Source organism: Chiloscyllium punctatum, chromosome 19 (genome assembly GCF_047496795.1).
Source record: "Chiloscyllium punctatum isolate Juve2018m chromosome 19, sChiPun1.3, whole genome shotgun sequence".
Lineage (NCBI taxonomy): Eukaryota > Metazoa > Chordata > Chondrichthyes > Orectolobiformes > Hemiscylliidae > Chiloscyllium > Chiloscyllium punctatum.
The window spans coordinates 91996072-92014657 of NC_092757.1; the positions used below are offsets into that span (position 1 = coordinate 91996072).

Consider the following 18586-nt stretch of genomic DNA (forward strand, 5'->3'; position numbering starts at 1 on the left):
TATTTGGGTTTAGGAAAGGGGAGAGAGGAAAGATTGCTGCAGTAAACTTCAGGAGTTATCACCTTGCTTCTCTGTCTGATTCATTCCCCTCCGTGCCTGTGTTGAATTGCAACTTGGCCAATTCAAGGATTGTCGTTTTGCTCAGCTCTCGTGAATCCTAACAAGTGTAGGGTAGGTGCATTAGTCAGGGGTAAATATAGGGTAGGGGGAATGGGTCTGGGTGGGTTACTCTTCGGAGGGTTGGTATGGACTTGTTGGGCCGAAGGGCCTATTTCCACACTGTAGGAATTCTATAATTCTATGAATGGGTGCCAGTTCATCTGGACTCACTGTTTCCATAAAGTAACATTTGCACCAGTTTGTGTCACTGTTGTCCAATAGCTACAAACAAGTTGCTCTCCTTTTTAATTAATTTTCTCATTTTCATTCCATACTTTAAAACATAAAAAAGTAATATATTTTGTAGAGAAAGGGACCTTAGTTTTAAATCTGCAGGCCTCTGTAATTTCCCCCCCTGCCCTATGACCTTCTAAGATCTCTCTGTTGCTTACTTTCTAGCCTCTTGCACATTCCTGAGTTGAATTTCTCAGCCACTTGGGCTCTACTCACTGGGATTTATTTTGTAAATATCTGCTCATCCTTTCCTTCCTTTGAAATGTTTATTACACACTATATCTTTAATCAAGCTTTTGATCATATCTATGACCCTCCGACAGTGCAGCACTCCCTCAGCACTGACCCTCCGACAGTGCGGCGCTCCCTCAGCACTGACCCTCCGACAGTGCAGCACTCCCTCAGCACTGACCCTCCGACAGTGCGGCGCTCCCTCAGCACTGACCCTCTGACAGTGCGGCACTCCCTCAGCACTGACCCTCCGACAGTGCGGCGCTCCCTCAGCACTGACCCTCCGACAGTGCAGCACTCCCTCAGCACTGACCCTCCTACAGTGCGGCGCTCCCTCAGCACTGACCCTCCGACAGTGCGGCACTCCCTCAGCACTGACCCTCTGACAGTGTGGCGCTCCCTCAGCACCGATTCACCAACTGCAGGACTATATTTTGTCATAATGTCTTTAGCATGCAACTTGAAGTGATGATCTACTAACTCAGCATTGTGAAGGAGAGAGTGTTACCCACTGATGCGCTGTTGACATTGGAATAGTTGGGGGACGGCGGGTGTGTGTGTGTGAAGAATGGTAACCTGTGTGTCTAACAGCTCGGTTTGTTTCAGCTGAGCTCCTTTGAGGACATCAAAGTGCAGTGGGATCCAGTCAGCCACATGTACCTGTACCACCACAGCCAAGAGGTGCAGCATCTACTGGAGAGCCTTCGCAAGGTCATGCTGTTTACCGTGGGTGAGCAGACACTGGGAGGAGAGGGGAGGAGATCCCTGGACCTGGACCTGGAGCTGAAGAGTCTCATAATAAGAGTGCATGTGACAGGGAAAAGGTTTGTTCAGCTGCAGTTAGAGAACCTGGTCTGTTCAGCCAACTCTGTTGAGAGACTGATCCAGTCATCGCAGCTCCTCCTGAGTTTTGATGGGCATGACATCTTCTTGTTCAAGGGACTGGACGGGCGGCTGGACGAGCCAATGTCCTTCCGTGCCCAATGGGAGTCTGCACGCACTCCCAAGAACGATCAATGGATATTCAAGTTCCAAAGCATCACTGTGGAGTTCCCATTCCGCTACGACTTCTCCCAAACCTTCGACAAGTGCATTAATGTGCAGAAATGGCTGAAGGCACTCCATGGGCTGGCGGGGACAGAAGAGGGTCAAAGGGCAGAGGGGTCACAGCCCCCTGACCTGGTCCTCCAGGTCAGGCATTTCTCTTTTGTCTTCTTGGACAATGTTTTTGAGGTGAAGCTGCGTGACGACTATGAGCTGATGAAGGATGAGAGCAAAGAGAGTGCGAAGCGGCTACAGCTGCTCGATGCCCGGGTGACAGCACTCAGAAAGCAACATGGAGAGCTGCTACCCGCCCGCAAGATTGAAGAGCTGTATGCCGCCTTGGAGCAGACCAACATCAACATGTACGTCCAGCGCTCCCAAAGACTCTACGCCAACACACCCATGCGCAAGGCTCTGATGACCTGGGTGATGTCAAACCTGGAGATCACTGCCTCAGTTGACCCTGCTGTGCACAATACTGAGACAGTGCTGAAGGAGATGGAGATGATTGACCCGTTCAGCCATTTCCCTGAGGGAGACCTCAAAATGACCATCCTGTGGTTTCGGAGGGTGCAGTTTTCAGCGAAAGCATTTCTCGGTGAGTCCAGTCAGAGGGAAGGGATTGCAACAGCTGTGATCCTCTTCCAGTGCAATTGACCTGCTGTGGGCAACACACCCTCACCTCCAAACCAGAGTCAATGGGTTTACGCTTGACCCCATATACTGGACCATGCAATCCAGAATAATGTGACTGTACATCATGTTGTTGTTGGACAATCAACACCAAAGGACTATCTCCCTGCTAGGATCTAGACTGAGGAAACAATGAATAGTCAGAGGGTCAGTACAGAGGGAGCTGTAACCTGTAAAAAGGTCAGTATTGAAGTGCAGAACTTTCTCAGTACTGTTGCTTCAACAATGAAGTGCTTCCTTTAACTCAGTCACCATCTGACAATGCAGCACTCCCTCAGTTCAAAACTTTCAACTGTACAACATTCCATGAGTACTAACTGTCCAACAGTGCAATGCTGCCTCATTACTAACTTTTCAGCTCAGCAGCACCCACTTAATAATGACCCTTCGACAGTGCGACACTCCCTCAGCACTGACCTTCTGACAGTGCGGCGCTCCCTCAGCACTGACCCTCCGACAGTGCGGCGCTCCCTCAGCACTGACCCTCCGACAGTGCGGCGCTCCCTCAGCACTGACCCTCCGACAGTGCGGCGCTCCCTCAGCACTGACCCTCCGACAGTGCGGCGCTCCCTCAGCACTGACCCTCCGACAGTGCGGCGCTCCCTCAGCACTGACCCTCCGACAGTGCGGCGCTCCCTCAGCACTGACCCTCCGACAGTGCGGCGCTCCCTCAGCACTGACCCTCTGACAGTGCGGCGCTCCCTTGGTTCTGCAATTGTTACCAGTTTGTTGTTTAGTCTCAAGACACTAAAGTGAGGTTTGAACTACAGCCTTCTGCGTTAGACAAGGGGAATCTTAGCTCAACCTGAGCTGTTTCCCAGTGACCCCACAATATATTCCTCTCCTGTTGTAAGTTGCTCTATTCATCCTGAAATATGAGCTACAAATCCCAACATATATTCAGTGACAGTGCGAAGAGCACAGGTTTAATACATTGGCCTTTGATGAAATCTGTCTGTTTCTGACCAAAGTTAAAAATCACACAACACCAGGTTATAGTCCAACAGGTTTAATTGGAAGCACTAGCTTTCGGAGCGACGCTCCTTCATCAGGTGACTACCATCTGATGAAGGAGCGTCGCTCTGAAAGCTAGTGTGCCTTCAATAAAATTTGTTGGACTATAACCTGGTGTTGTTTGATTTTTAATTTTGTCCACCCCAGTCCAACACCGGCATCTCCAAATCATGCTTCTGACCAGTGTGTGATGGTGATGATTTAATGTGCTCAAATTTCCCACAAAGTGCTTCCTAGGAGTTTTGAAAGACACCGAGCCAATCTGACAGGTGACCAAAATCTTGGTGAAGGAGATTGGTTTTTAGTCCCATTTTAAAGGAGATGGGTTCAAGCTGGAGTGGTTCAAAGAGGGAATTCCAGACCTGGTGGCACTGAGAGATGAAATCAAGCAACCATGTTGGAAGAGTGCCGAGATCTCAGATGGTTCTCGTGACCTTGCTGGAAAATGTGTTCTGTGGTGTTGGCCAGATAACATCCGGTGACACTTCACCATTCAATAGGAGACCAGCAAGAATGGTCTCCTAGCTGAGACACCAAAGAGCACCTTCTGTGATCCTACAGAAAGGAAAAGAGGTGGTAGTTGGGAGATATAGAGAGACGGCCAGAATAGCTCATACAAGTTTTGCTTGTGGCTTCAGTTCGAATCCGGGATTACCCGCGCTACATGTTTGAGATCCGGGACTGGAAACTTTCCGGGAAACTGATTGGAGCAGAGGAAGATGGCCGACCGAATGCACGGAGGAAGGTGAAAATTGCACTTGGAGAGCCCTGGGGAGATGCCATTGTTGAAAGGAACATGCCACCTTTGAAATGGTACCATGACTTTGAATGTAAGTACCAGGTGTTTCAGTTCACAAGAACTTTGCTGAAAGTAGCTCACCCTCCTCAACCCATCCCTCTTTGTTTCCCCAGCCGAAATCTCTCTCTTCACCATCGTGTGGGGCCCCTGCTGGGACCCTGCCTGGACTCTGATTGGACAAGCCGTTGACCTCCTCACCAAACCTTCGACTGACCCAAGCCCACCCCTCAATTGGTGGGATAAAAGCCGCCTCTTGTTTCATGGATCCTGGAGCATGGACATTGAACAGGCCAACTTACACCAGCTTGCTACAGAGGTATGACAGGAGGTGGTGGGGGAAAGCGGAGGAGAGAGACAAGGGAGAAGGAGAGAGAGGGGGGGAAGTGGAGAGAAGAGACAAGGGAATGGGGGATAGAAGGGGAAAGCGGAGAGGGATTGGGGGGAGGGGGGATGTGGAGGAGAGAGACCAGGAAGAAGAGAGAAGGGCAACATGGGAGGGAGGAGGGAGCAGGAGAAGAGGGGAGACAGGAGGATGGGGGAGAGAAAGGGATTGGAGAAGAGAGCAGGAGAGAAGACAGTGGGGAGGAGGGAGCAGAGAGAGTGGGGGATGGGGGGAAGAGGGTGGAGTGTGGGAAAATGGGAGGGGGGAGAGAGGTGGAAGTGGGGGTAGGAGATGGAGGGGGATGACAGGAGAAGAGTGGGGAGGAGGGAGAGAAAGGAAGGAGTGGGCAGATAGAAAGGAGTGGTGAAAGGAGGGGGAGAGAGGAAGGATATCGGGCAGATGGTAATATGTAAATACAAACAAGGAATGGGGAGGGAGAGAGACTGAGAAAAGTCAAAGTAGGGATGGGGGTAAGAGGCTGAGAACTGGTGAGGTAGTAGAGAGAGTTTCCAGGGCAGCTGAGGTGTCCTGGCTTGGGATGAGAAGTGAATGCACAAGAGTCTTAATTGAGCAGGGTGTGAGTTATACTGAAACTTTGCTACTGTGTTATCAAACAGGATCCATACAACACAACGGAAAACATGCATTGGGAATGGAATAAGTTACAATTCAAATGGAAGAATTGTCAATTTGTTTTTAAAGGTGACCTTGATGTCAATGTCCGAACTGCGTCCAAGTAAGTGACTGGCTAATGTTCTCCACTTCACCTCCAAAAACTAGGGAAACAGTTGTCAGCCATGGCTGATTGGGCAGCACCAAGAACTCTGTATCAGAAAGTCATGCATTCCAACTTCTTACAACAGAGTTCATCACTGAATCAAACCTGACACCATGCAGAGCTCAGGGAGCACCACACTGTTGGAGGGTCAGAACTGAGGGAACGCAGCACTGTCGGAGGGTCAGCGCTGAGGGAGTGCTGCACTGTCAGAGGGTCAGTGCTGAGGGTGCACCGCACTGTCAGAGGGTCAGTGCTGAGGGTGCACTGCACTGTCAGAGGGTCAGTGCTGAGGGAGTGCTGCACTGTCGGAGGGTCAGTAACTGAGGTAGTGCCACACTATCAGAGGGTTAGTAGAGAGGAAGTGCCGCACTTTTAGAGGATCAGTTCGGAGGGAGTACTGCAGTGTTAGGATGGTCATCTTTCAGATGAGATTTCAAGTTGAGAACCCATCTACCCTTCCTGGTTGGGCATACAAACAGATACTGTGCAAGAAGAATTTAGCTATGAGTGAATCCGAACATCTTTCACAGAGAAAGACTGATGTTTGGTCCTTGCAAAAGCAGTGAGAAAAACAATGATGAATAATGGGCAGATGAAGAAGCTTAATGAGGATCAGTGGGAGGCTGGGAGTTAAAGTGCCAAGTGATTGAGACTCTTGTGACCTCCTCTTTGATGTCCAGATATGACGACTGCTGCTTTCTGCACCTGCCTGATCTATGCATCACCATCGGCCTCCAGTGGATCAGCCGAGGGAACCCCAATGACCACCATAACGTCTCCGTGTGTTCCCCAGACGTGCTGGAAACCCGACCAGATACAGAGAAGCACGATTCCTACAAACTCTTTCGATCCGAGAATCTCAATTTGTCAATAACCATGGATCTGAATCAGTCTGGCAGAGGTGAGTGTGTTCTTTATATTGGGACTTAATGGTTTTACACTGCCATGTATTTTTTTTTCACGAATCTTCCACCACTAGGAAGAAAGGAAACACTCGAGTGGCCAGTGACAAGGAGTGCCCTTCACATCGAAGGGCAATGCTGTGTGATCAAACAGTGAAGGGGAGGGCAGGGATCAAATCAAAATAGAGTTGGAGGGGGAAATAATGCACTCCACTCCCTGCGGCGCCCACCTCTCCCTGAACAACTGCCATGTATTTATGCTGTGCTGAGATGTGTGTGTTTACACTTCATGTATTTACACCAATTAGGGCTTTGTCTGTTTACACTGTGTTGTATATGTGCACATATACAATGTGTTGGACAATGTGCATACCACACTGCACTGTGTTTGTTGTGCGGGTACTGTGTGTGTTTACACTATAAGTCCTAGAGTAGACAGCATGAAATTAGGCTGCTACCGTGTGTGTGTCTATGCTGTGCTGGAAAGGTGCGCGTTTACGTTGTGCCGGTAAGGTGTGCATTTACGCTGTGCCGGTAAGGTGTGCGTTTATGCTCTGCCGATGTGGTGTGTATCTGTGCTGTGCTGGTACAGTTTGCGTTTATGCTCTGCCGATATGGTGTGTATCTATGCTGTGTGCGTTTACACTATGCTGGAACCACATGCGTTTACGCTGTGCTAAGGTGTGCATCTATGCTGTGCTGGAGTGGCATGCATTTACACTGTGCTGGTACAATGTGTGTTTACTCTGTGCTGGAACAGTATGCGTTTACTCTGTGCTGGTATGGTGTGTTTACGCTGTGCTGGTAAAGTGTCTGTTTACGCTGTGCTGGAACGGTGTGCGTTTACGCTGTGCATTTACGCTGTGCTGGAACGGTGTGCGTTTACGCTGTGCTGAAAAGATATACGTTTACCCTGTACTGGTTCAGTGTGTGTTTTACGCTGTGCTGGAACAGCGTGCACTTACACTGTGTGCTGGTACAATGTGCGTTTACGCTGTGCTGGTAAGGTGTGCATCTATGCTGTGCTGGTATGTTGCGTGTCTACGCTGTGCTGGTACATTGTGCGTTTACGCTGTGCTGGTACGGTGTGCTGGTATGGAGTGTGTCTATGCTGTGCTCAGACCATGTGCGTTTACGATGTGTTGGTATGGTGCGTGTCTATGCTGTGCTCGTACTGTGTGCATTTACACTGTGCTGGTATGGTGTGCATTTACACTGTGCCGGTACGGTGTGTGTCTATGCTGTGCTCAGACCGTGTGCGTTTACGCTGTGCCGGTACGGTGTGCGTTTACGCTGTGCTGATATGTCCTGTGTGCGTGTGTGTTTGTGTTTCCCTGGCACACGTCACAGTCACATACATCTCTCTAAAATTATCTCATAAACCTTGTTCTGATTTTGGAACGCCATATGTAAATTACACTGTTTGAGAGGATGGAGTTTTCCCTGCAAGTGAACAGTTGGAATTGTGGATCTCTTACCCAGTTGCAGTTAAATTGATTAGGGCTTTGGATGGTATCTCATACACACTCAGTAACCGTGCAGATTCTCTCTCAGAGACCACAGAGCCCCGAATCCTGTTGTACAGCAGCACTCTACGCTGGATGCAGAACTTCTGGGCAACGTGGACAACCGTCTCCAGACCAATTTGCCGCGGGAAACTCTTTCAGAACCTGAAACCGAGTAAGAAGAAGCTGAGCCAACATTACAAGCAGGTGTCCTTCAACCCGGCATTCCCTCAAATCCAGGTAATAGAGCTGCTGCTCCCTCCCTCCATTCCCTCCCTCCCTTCCCTAGAAGATGCAACACACTCTGGCCTTACTGCGACTTGACACATTCTTCTGCAGCTCTTGACATTGGGTATTCTCTGATCCATGTGTTTCCTCCTGCCAGGTGCATTACTGGGCATCATTTGCACAACAACGTGGGATTGAGGTGCAGTGCACCCAAGGGCATGTGTTCACCCGAGGAACCCAGAGATTCATTTCACAGGGTGAGAACGATTTGCATTTCTAAAGAAACTTTCACAACATCACACAACTTCTGAAGGAACTGTAGCTGCCAATGTATAAACCAAAAGATCCCACAAACTATACTGGATCATCCAGTCTTTAATAATGTGGGCTGCAGCATGAAGATTGGCCAGGAGAACCCAGAGCTGTTTTCAGCCGTGTTTGTGGATCTTTAACAGCATCCAACCAGTTCATGATATCCTCTCTTTAAAGTCATATTCAGTCCCTTCAGCGTGAAGCAGCTGCTCCCTCTGTAGCTACACAGCAGCAATTAACCTCTATTTACCTCTCAGCAGGCCTCAACCTGCTGCTTTCCTAATGTGAACTAAACTGAGAGAATACCTTGGGTTTCATTCCTGGTCATTGCTAAGTTGGCTGCAGTTAAAAGCTAACCTCCTGTCTCCCCAAAGCCTGTCCGTCATCTACAAGACACAAGTTAGGAGTGTGATGGAATACTCCCCACTTGCCCTGGGTGAATGTATCTCTAAGCATCATAATGCTTGACCCCATCCAAAACAAAGCATCCTGCTTGATTTGCACCACATCAGAGAATATCCATTTACTCCCTTCACAGTCACTGCAGGGTCAGCAGTGTCTATTTAGACAGCACCTTCAAAACCCAGGCAACAACCGTGTACAAGAACCAGGGCAGCAGATACATGGGAACACCACCACCTACAAGTTCATCTCCAAGCCACTCACCCTTCTGACTTGGAAAAATATCGGCGTTCCTTCAGTGTTACTGGGTCAAAATCCTGGAAACCCCTCCCCCACAACAGTGTGGACCTATCTCTGCTCCCCGCCCCCCCCCACCATAGCAGTGTGGGCCTATCTCCACCTCCTCCTCCTCCTCCCACCCCCCCCCTACCCCACCAGCGGCAGTCTGGGCCTATCTCCACGCCACCTCCCCCACGGCAGTCTGGGCCTATCTCCGCCTTCCCCACGGCAGTATGGGCCTATCTCCGTTCCCCCTCCCGTCCCCCACAGCAGTCTGGGCCTATCTCCGTTCCCCCTCCCGTCCCCCACAGCAGTGTGGGCTTATCTCCATTTCCCATCCACCTCCTGCAGTGTGGGACTATCTCCGTCCTCCCTGAGCTTAGCATTCTCATCCTCCTGACAAATACCCCTGCAGCACCCAATGTTTGGTCTTGAACCATTTTGCCTAATCATTAGACAACAAGCATCTTCTTTGGAACCTGTAGACTAGCACGTGCATTGAGTATAGGAGTTGGAATGTCACGTTGTGGCTGACCAGGACATTGGTGAGGCCACTTTTAGAATACTATGTTCCGAATACTTTGCTTTGGGAAGATGTTGTGAAACCTGAAAGGGTTCAGAAAAGATTGACAAGGATGTTGCCAGGGTTGGAGGTTTTGAGCTACAGGGAGAGGCTGAATAGATCGAGGCAGTTCTCCCTGGAGTGTGGGGCTGAGGGGTGACCTTATAGAAGTTTATTAGATCATGAGGGGCATGGATAGGGTGAATAGCCAAGGTCTTTCCCCTGGGGTCGGGGAGTCCAGAACTAGAAGGCATAGTTTTAGGGTAAGAGGGGAAAGATATAAGAGAGATCTAGGGGGCAACTTTTTCATGCGGAGGGTGGTGTGTGTATGGAATGAGCTGCCAGAGGAAGTGGTGGAGGCTGGTACAATGGCAACATTTGAAAAGCATTTGGATGGGTATATGAATAGGAAGGGGTTAGAGGGATACCGGCCAAATGCTGACTAATGGGACTAGATCAGTTTTGGATATCTGGTTGGCACACGAGTTGACGGAAAGGTCTGTTTCTGTGCGGTACATCTCTATGATAAGTGTTGATATCTGAAACATGTATTTAAATTTCCTAAATGTTTCGATGCATTTAAGTGAAGAGATGGTATGATGTGCATTCCTTTGTTTATCGGATTGTCGGTGACAGTGAGATTTGCACAATTACTTCTCATCCCCAGTTCACTTTATAACCAGTACCTTGTTTGATCATTTCAAGCTGAGTCTGCAGCAGAGAATCAGGCCATTTGGCCCATCTGCTCTATGTTGGTAATTCTATTCTATACAAGCATCCTCCTCCTACCTTTCTCCATCTCACCAGGTCCATCTGTTTCTGTCTCCCTCGTGTTTATCCATATTCTCTTTAAATGTATTTATACTATTCATCTCGACCATTACCACTCTGAGGAAAGACATTTCTCTTGAATCTCTGATTGGATTTATTAGTGATTGTCTTAGACTGATAGTTCCCTGTTTTTGGTGTCTCCCACAAGTTAGGAGCATTTTCTCCATACCTGCTGTGTAAAATCCTTCATAATTATACAGACCTGTACCAGATCATGTGTAAGCTTCTCTTTTCAATCTGTTAGACAGCAACATAGGAACAGGAGCAGGCTGTTTAGTCCTTGGAGCTACTACACCGATCAGTAAGATCATGGAAAGTCTCAAGTTCACCTTTCTATCTGCCAGCATAAACCTAGACTCCCTTTGTCTATCAAAAATCTATGCAACTCATAGGGCCTATCTCCCGCCTAGCCCCGCCTAGCCTTAACCCCTTGCTGCAGAAGGGAATACAACAGATTGAAAAAAATTCTCATCTAAAAGAAAGATCTCTTTATTCTTAAAATAGACCCTCTCCGCAAGAGAAAACCTCCTGCAGATATCCATCTGATATAATCTTCACAAGATCTTGTATTTGTCAGAGAGATCATCTTGCATTCATCTGAACTCCAGAGGATATAAAGCAAACCTGCTCAATCTTGATCTGATGATGTTACCCTCGGGAATATATTTTACAGTTTCACTGGTTCTATTTAATATTGTGGTTTTACTGAGAGTGGGGTTTGTTTTCACAGGGGACACAGTGCTGCGACGTCCAGTTTCCGAGTGGAATATCACCGAAATGCGCAGCGACCTGAACTTGGTGACAGTCTACCTAATGACTTCAGCCTTCGAGGAAAGTCCAGAGCAGAGGCTGAACTCACAGGTGACCAAGACCCACCTCCTCAGCCTGTCATCACTCAGCTACCAGCGGCAGAGCAACAAAATGGAGGAGGTAACTGCATGGGAACCTGGATACCCTGTCTGGGGGGGGATGGAGGATGGATAATCCTGAGGAGTTAGGGGAGAAAGGGTAATCCATGCAGACCTAGGATGGGAGAGAGGTAATCGTTTGGGTAGTTAGCCAACCCTGATATGGGGTGGGTCAGGAGGTGATCCTCCATCAGAGGATTAAATCTTCTCGTTTCGGGCCGATGTTTAAACCCCCTTGAGACTACACATTGTGGCAGGAATTGATTAATTGTGGAGTCAGAAAGGAGGATACACCAAACAAGTTGGTTACTATCAGTCACAGATAAAATGTTGGAATCCATTATTAAAGAGGGTTATAACAGGGCATTTATAAATCTCAATGAAACTGGGCAGAGTGAACATGGTTTTGTGAAAGGGAAATTGTAGAATCCCTGCAGTGTGGAAAGAGGCCATCCTGCCCATTCAGTCTGCACCTACCCTCCAAAAAGCATCCCATCCAGACCTAGCCTCTAACCCAACATTTCTCATGGCTAATCCACCTAGCCAGCACAACTGTGGGAGGAGACCGGAGCACCCAGAGGAAACCCATGCAGACACATGGAGAATGTGCAAACCCCATACAGACAGTCTCCCAAGACTGGAATCAAACCTGGGTCCCAGGTGCTGTGAGGCAGCAGTGCTAACCACTGAGTTAGCCATGTTGATGCATTTATTTTAATACTGTGAGGAAGTAACAAACTATGTGGATAAAGGGGAATCTCTGAATTTGGGTGCTTGAATTTCCAGAAAGCATTTGACAGGATACCACATTAAAAGCTACTATGCAAAATTAGAACTAGTGGTATAGGGGGTAACACATTCACTTGATTGAGGCTTGATTGGCCAATAGGAAGCTGTGGGTGAGAGTAACTGGGTCTTTTTCAGGAAAGCTGGAATTTGACAAGCGGTGAGACCCAGGGATTGGTGCTGGGGTCTCAGCTATTTACGATTTGTATCAGTGACTTGGATGAAGAGGCTGAAAGTAGGTTTGCTAGGTTTGGTGATGATACAAAGAAGGTAAGAAAGTAAGTTACAAAGTGGTCATAAGGACTCTCCAAATGGATGCAGGTAAGGTCAGTGACCTGGAAAACATTTAGCAGATGGCATATAATGTAGGATATGGGAATTTTCCACTTCGTAGGAAGAATAGAAGAACAGTGTACTATTGACAGTGACAAAGACTGCAGAACCCTGAGGCACAGTGGGACCTGGGAGTACAGGCACATGAAACAAAAGGTTAGGGTAGAAGTTTTCCGATGGCAATTATGCTTCATTTAAAGTTATTTCACTCAGTTGTGAATTTCAGGAATGGAACCACAAGTGTAAATGAGACTTCATGAGATTAGGAAGGCAAGTGGAATGTTGTTGTTTATTACAAGAGGAATAGGATATAAAAGAGGCACGTTCCACTAGATGGAACATTGGTGGAACCTTATCTGGAGTACTTTGTATATTTTTGATCTCCTTTAATTAAAAATGGTTATAATTGTTTCTAAGAAAAGATGCACTAGATTAATTGCTGTGATGAGGGGGTTATCCTGTGAGGAAACATTTGTCAGGTTGTATCTGCATCTGTTGGAATTTAGAAGAATGAGAGAAATCGTGTTGAAGTACATAAGATCCTGAAGGGAACGTGACAGGTGGGTGTTGAAAGGAACAGTTCTTATGGATTGGAGGGTCGCTAATGTAACCCCACTGTTAAAAAGTGAGAAAACATGGAATTATAGACCAGTAATCCTGGCATTAGTAGTGGGCAATTCATTGTCAAGGATATTATGGCAGGACATTTTTAAAAAAGTGATAGAATCAGACATAGTCAGCATGGATTTACAAAGGCAATCAATACTTGACAAATCTACTGGAATTCTTCAAGGATGTAACTAGTAGAGCTGATCAGTGGAAGCCAGTTTGCTTGGACTTTGAGAAGGCTTCCAACAAAAGTTCCACGTACGAGATTCATGTGTAAAATGAAAGTGCATGGGATTCAGTTGGTGCATTGTGATGGATAGAAAATTTGGTTCGCAGACAGGAAACAACAGGTAGTCCTTGTGCACCATTCGCCGAAAGTAAGTGCGCAGATGCAGCAGGCAGTTTAAAAAAAACTGCAAACTGTATGTTGGCTAAGAGGATTCACGTACAGGAAAAAGATGTCTTGCTGCAATTATGCAGGACCTTTTGTGAGACCACACCTGGAATGTTGTGTGCAGTTTTGGTCTCCTTATCTGAGGAAGGGTGCTCTTGCTATGGAAGGAGTGCAGCAAAGGTTTACCAAGCGTGATTGAGTTGGTTAAGATTGTATTCACTAGAGTTCAGAAGAAAGAGGGAGGATATCGTAGAAGCCTATAAAATTCTAACAAGACTAAACAGGTTAGGTGCAGGAAAGATGTTCCTGATGGTTTGGAAGTCCAGAACCTGGGCATAGTTCAAGGATATAGAGTAAACCTTTTAGGATGGAGAGAAATGTCTTTATCCAGAGAATGGTGAGCCTGTGGAATTCACTACGTCAGAGAGTGTTTGAGGCTAAACCATTGTGTATTTTCAAAAAAGAAGGTAGGTAAGGTTCTCGTGACTGTAGGGATGCAGGGATATGGGAGGAGCATTTGAGCTCTATCAGCCATGATCATACAGGATGTTGGAGCAGGTTCGAGGGGTCAAATGGCCTACTCCTGATTTGTATGTTTGCAATGTGCTCCTTTTGGTCCCTGATGCTTTATCCCCTGGCACTGCTTGCACTTATCCTGACTGCGTTGGAACTGAATACACTCAGAGTGACTGTACTTGAATTGTTTTGAGGTTGTCTCAGAGTGCTGGGTGGGTGTGTTAGTGTCTGTATGCTGGTGTGACAGTGTTTTATTTGGACAGGAAGGATTAGTGAAGGAGGAAAGGAGTTACACCCACAAGCTGTGCCTCATTGATCTGAGAGCGTCATGGACACCAACCAACCGCAATGTCGCATTTGGCCTCTATGATGGCTACAAGAAAGCTGCTGTACTGAAGCGTAACCTGTCGACTGAGGCACTGAAAGGGTTAAAGGTCGATACTGACCTGCAGACCAAAAAACCGAAGCGTTCGCCGCTGGTTATGCCCGTCCTGAAACCTGAGGACGAAAAGCCAGAGAGGAAATCACTGGAAGGTAAGAGAACTGAAAGGTCAGGGGATGCAGTATCTGTGGGGTAGAGTTGAGGAACTGCAAGAGGAAAAAAGACCCAAATGGGAGTTGTGTACCTATCCCGTAGCAGTAGTTAGGATGAGGGGCAGAAGCTACTTCAGGAGATAGAAAAGGCAGGTAAGAAAAAGGCTCTATTACAGTAATCATGGGGGGACTTCAATATGCAGGTGTACTGGGAAAATCAGGTTGGTAGCTAATCTCAAAAGGAATTTGTGGAATGTCTACAAGGTGGCTGTTTTTGGAGCAGCTTGTGGTAGAGCCCACGAGGGAACAGGCAGTGTTGGATTTAATGATATGTAATGAGGCAGGTTTGATTAGGGAGCTGAAACTGAAGGAATCCCTTGGGGGCAGTGACCATAATGTGATAGATTTCACCCTGCAGTTTGAGAGGGAGACGCTGAAATCAGATGTAATAGTATTACATTTTGAGTAAAGGTAACGACAAAGTCATAAGCAAGGACCCAAAGCTGATTTCCCCCCTCACCCCCACCTACGGCTCCTAGAACATAAAGCCATCATCCCTGAAAGCAATCTCACCTTCTAGTCAGAAGGCCATGACACTGGAAATCCAACTCTACATTGGACTCTCCCAGCATACTATTGAGGGAGTGTCAGGGGTGCTGCCTTTCAGATGGGACAATATTCGAACATCCTGCCTTCCCTGTTAGTTAGATGTGAAAGATCCCAAGGTCAGTAGATCAGACTTGGCTGATATTTTTCTGTAACAGAAAAAAAGATTTGCTGTTTGTGGAAGCTTGCTGTTTTTCTCACATCATGACATTTCCAAAGTACTTCATCAGTTGTAAGAGCTTTCAAACATCTGAGATTATGAGGAGCTTCCCTTTCATGTTCTGAAGCGTCCCTCATGATTTCTTATCCGTCTCTCCCTCAGGTGCCTCGATGTTGCAGAAACTGATTGAGGAGACAGACAGGTTTGTTGTTTTCACAGAGGAAGATTCCGGAATGTGCGACCAGTTGTACGGGAGCGCAGCGTGTCAGACAGACGATGTGATCAACCGGAACTGGCTGATTGAGCTGGTGAACTCTCAGGTACAAGAGCAAATGAGAGTGGCTCCCTGAAGCACACTCCCCAATGTTAGAGACAAAATAACTTCCTGCTGCTGCTGCTGCTGCTGGTTAAAACAGCAGTTCCCCACCATTGATCAAATGAAAAAAGGTACTCTTAACACTCCTCTCAGAAAACAACAAATGCTGGTGATCACAGCTGGTCAGACAGCATCCATGGAGAGAGAGCAAGCTAATGTTTCGAGTTGAGGTGACTCTTTGTCAGAACTTAAATCTCTGATGAACAGTCATCTAGACTCAAAACATTAGCTTGCTCTCTCTCCACAGATGCTGTCTGACCCACTGTGATCACCAGCATTTGTTGCTTTCAGTACAGATTCCAGCACTTTCAGTAATTTGCTGTTACTGAGCTCAGGAAGTTGCTCTCTGTCATCTCCCATTCTCCCTCTCTCCTTACCCCACCGCTCTCACTGATGAAGGGCGTATGTCCAAAACGTCGCTCTCCTGCTCCTCTGATACTGCCTCACCTGTTGTGCTTTTCCAGCATCACACTTCAACCACTGCCCAGTCTCTCTCCCTCATCCCTCTGTCTTACTACTTAGTCCTTCCCTCCCTGTCTCCTCATACCTTCCCACTCCCTCCTTTCCTGCCCTGTCTCCTCCCTTTCATTCTTCTCATTCTCTTGTGCTACCTGTCCTCTGACTCTTCTCTCTTTCTGACACTCTCCCTTCTATCCCTCTCATGTAAAAATAAACACTTTTCCCACCTTCCTTTCCTCTCCTTCATCTCCCTCACTCCCACTCCTCCCTCTTGTCCAAGTATCTCTCTGTAAATCCCTCCCTCCCCACCTCTCCTTCCCCTCTCTCACAGCTTGTTCTGCCTGCCCCCGACTCCACGCTCTTGCTTCCTCAGCCTTCTGTCTCTCTCTCCCCCGACCCCACCTTCCTCCCCACCCTTCCCTCTCTCTCACCTCTTACTTTCATTCCTCCAACTCTCTCCTTAACCCCCATCTCTCTGTCTTGCTCACTCCTCTCGCTCACTCTGCCTGCCCTCTGACTCCTCGCTCTCTCTCTCTCTGCCTCTGCCACCAGGTGATGTTACGTGGTGCGGAGACAGTGGGCTGTGTTTTTGTCAGTGCCACCAAGGCTCAGCTGCTGCAGTGCCTACACCACCCTGCCTGGTACAGTGACACCCTCAAGCAGAAGACCACCTGGACATGTTTGCTGGATGGTATGCAGTACTTTGCCACCATGGAGACCAACCCTGCAGAGAAGGAGGAGTGTCAGCTGTGGTTAGAGGTGAATGAATGAATTATTTATTGTCAGTGGCATTGTACAATGAATAATAAAGTACAGCGAAAAGCTTCAACAGTTGCCATGGTCCAGCGCCATTTTGAATAGCTTAAGAATAAAAAGGATGAAAGATATAATTGAAAGAGAGCCATGAGCTGGCTCACCAAAGACCCCTGCATCACCACCCCTCCTTCACTGCCTCGCTACCACCTGCACCACACCCACCAACATAGGAGTCACTGCTCTTTAGGTGCCATCTCTTTGCCACTGGGCCCACCTTGCCAGTGCCAGATTCTGCGCTGAACTCGCACTCATCCCGCGACCAAGAGTTCCTGGCTCCGGGCATACCGCCTAGCCAACAGCAGAAGTCTCTGCTCCGGACTTAGAGCAATCAGGAGTCCCTGGCTCCACTGCCAGACCAGTGCTGGCGCCGCCATCTTGATAAGGGGTCCACTGTGGCCACCATGTCCAATTGCTGAGGTCTGCTGCTGCCTCCGGCCACCAGGAGGAGCTACCATTCTGTGCATAGCCTGCTCAAGCCGCCACGCTGACTAACCCGCTGCAGAAAGCTCCAAAGAAGAGTGAAAGACAAGAAAACCAGCAGGAGTAAAAAGAAAGAAAAAAACAAAGAAAGCACGCAAGAATGGTGAGGTTAGACGTCTCCAGGATCAGTCTTTTTTAGCTCCTTACCCCTTTCCCAAGCACAGGGGCACTGGTCCTTCACCTTCACCTAAGCTCCAAAACTCCCACAGATATATATCTTCCTGTAAGACGATCCAAAAAAGCCGATCTCTTTGACCAAGTTTCAGGTCACATTCTAAGATCTTATTATGTACTCGGTGTCAGGTTTAATCTGATGACACTCACATGGAGTGCGTTGGGAACTTACTATTTAAAAAGTAAGTTCTTGTTGTGCATTGTCCGAGTGCTGAAGGTTCAAACCTGTATACTCTCCGGGAATGTTGAACAGCAGCTGAATCACAAAGGCATCACAAAACATACCCCAGGCAGGATGCTCATGGGACAAAGGGACAGTCAATCAGCTCTCCTTTAATTAATTCTTGGGACATGGGTATCATGGGAGTAGTTCATTCTTCCTGCCAATTCCTAATTACCCCTGAACGTGTTCAATGTGGTTCAGATTCTGACACCGTCTTATGCCCCATCAGGTCAAGAACATCGAAGAACATCGGTCACGGAACCTAGACTCGGTGGCAGAGCTGATGGAGAGTGGGCAGGCTGTGGGGGGAATGGTCAGCACCACCACAGGTAAGAGGAGCCAATCCAGAGAGGCAGGACCCTGAGTGCATCGGTGAGCGCTGCGGGAGCACCGCACTGTCGGAGGGTCAGTGCTGAGGGAGCACCGCACTGTCGGAGGGTCAGTGCTGAGGGAGCGCCGCACTGTCGGAGGGTCAGTGCTGAGGGAGCGCCGCACTGTCGGAGGGTCAGTGCTGAGGGAGCGCCGCACTGTCGGAGGGTCAGTGCTGAGGGAGCGCCGCACTGTCGGAGGGTCAGTGCTGAGGGAGCGCCGCACTGTCGGAGGGTCAGTGCTGAGGGAGCGCCGCACTGTCGGAGGGTCAGTGCTGAGGGAGTGCCGCACTGTCGGAGGGTCAGTGCTGAGGGAGTGCCGCACTGTCGGAGGGTCAGTGCTGAGGGTGTGCCGCACTGTCGGAGGGTCAGTGCTGAGGGAGTGCCGCACTGTCGGAGGGTCAGTGCTGAGGGAGTGCTGCACTATTGCAGGGTCAGATTCAAAGAGTGGAGAGAACTTCACGGTATCTAACCCCGTGCTGTCCCTGT

General features: G+C 48.3%; 1 protein-coding gene across 2 annotated transcripts in view; it reads left to right on the forward strand.

Moving 5' to 3' along the window:
* The window catches only part of LOC140491612 (bridge-like lipid transfer protein family member 2), a 70073-nt gene that overhangs the window by 32036 nt on the left and 19451 nt on the right, over positions 1–18586 (forward strand). For both annotated transcript variants that reach the window (XM_072590050.1, XM_072590051.1), the window contains exons 16-27: positions 1231–2266; positions 4014–4205; positions 4288–4490; positions 5174–5292; positions 6015–6235; positions 7791–7981; positions 8127–8226; positions 11086–11285; positions 14165–14435; positions 15364–15521; positions 16589–16795; positions 17959–18058. In XM_072590050.1, the coding sequence (XP_072446151.1) occupies positions 1231–2266; positions 4014–4205; positions 4288–4490; positions 5174–5292; positions 6015–6235; positions 7791–7981; positions 8127–8226; positions 11086–11285; positions 14165–14435; positions 15364–15521; positions 16589–16795; positions 17959–18058 (2998 nt within the window). The remainder of the gene's footprint in view (positions 1–1230; positions 2267–4013; positions 4206–4287; positions 4491–5173; positions 5293–6014; positions 6236–7790; positions 7982–8126; positions 8227–11085; positions 11286–14164; positions 14436–15363; positions 15522–16588; positions 16796–17958; positions 18059–18586) is intronic.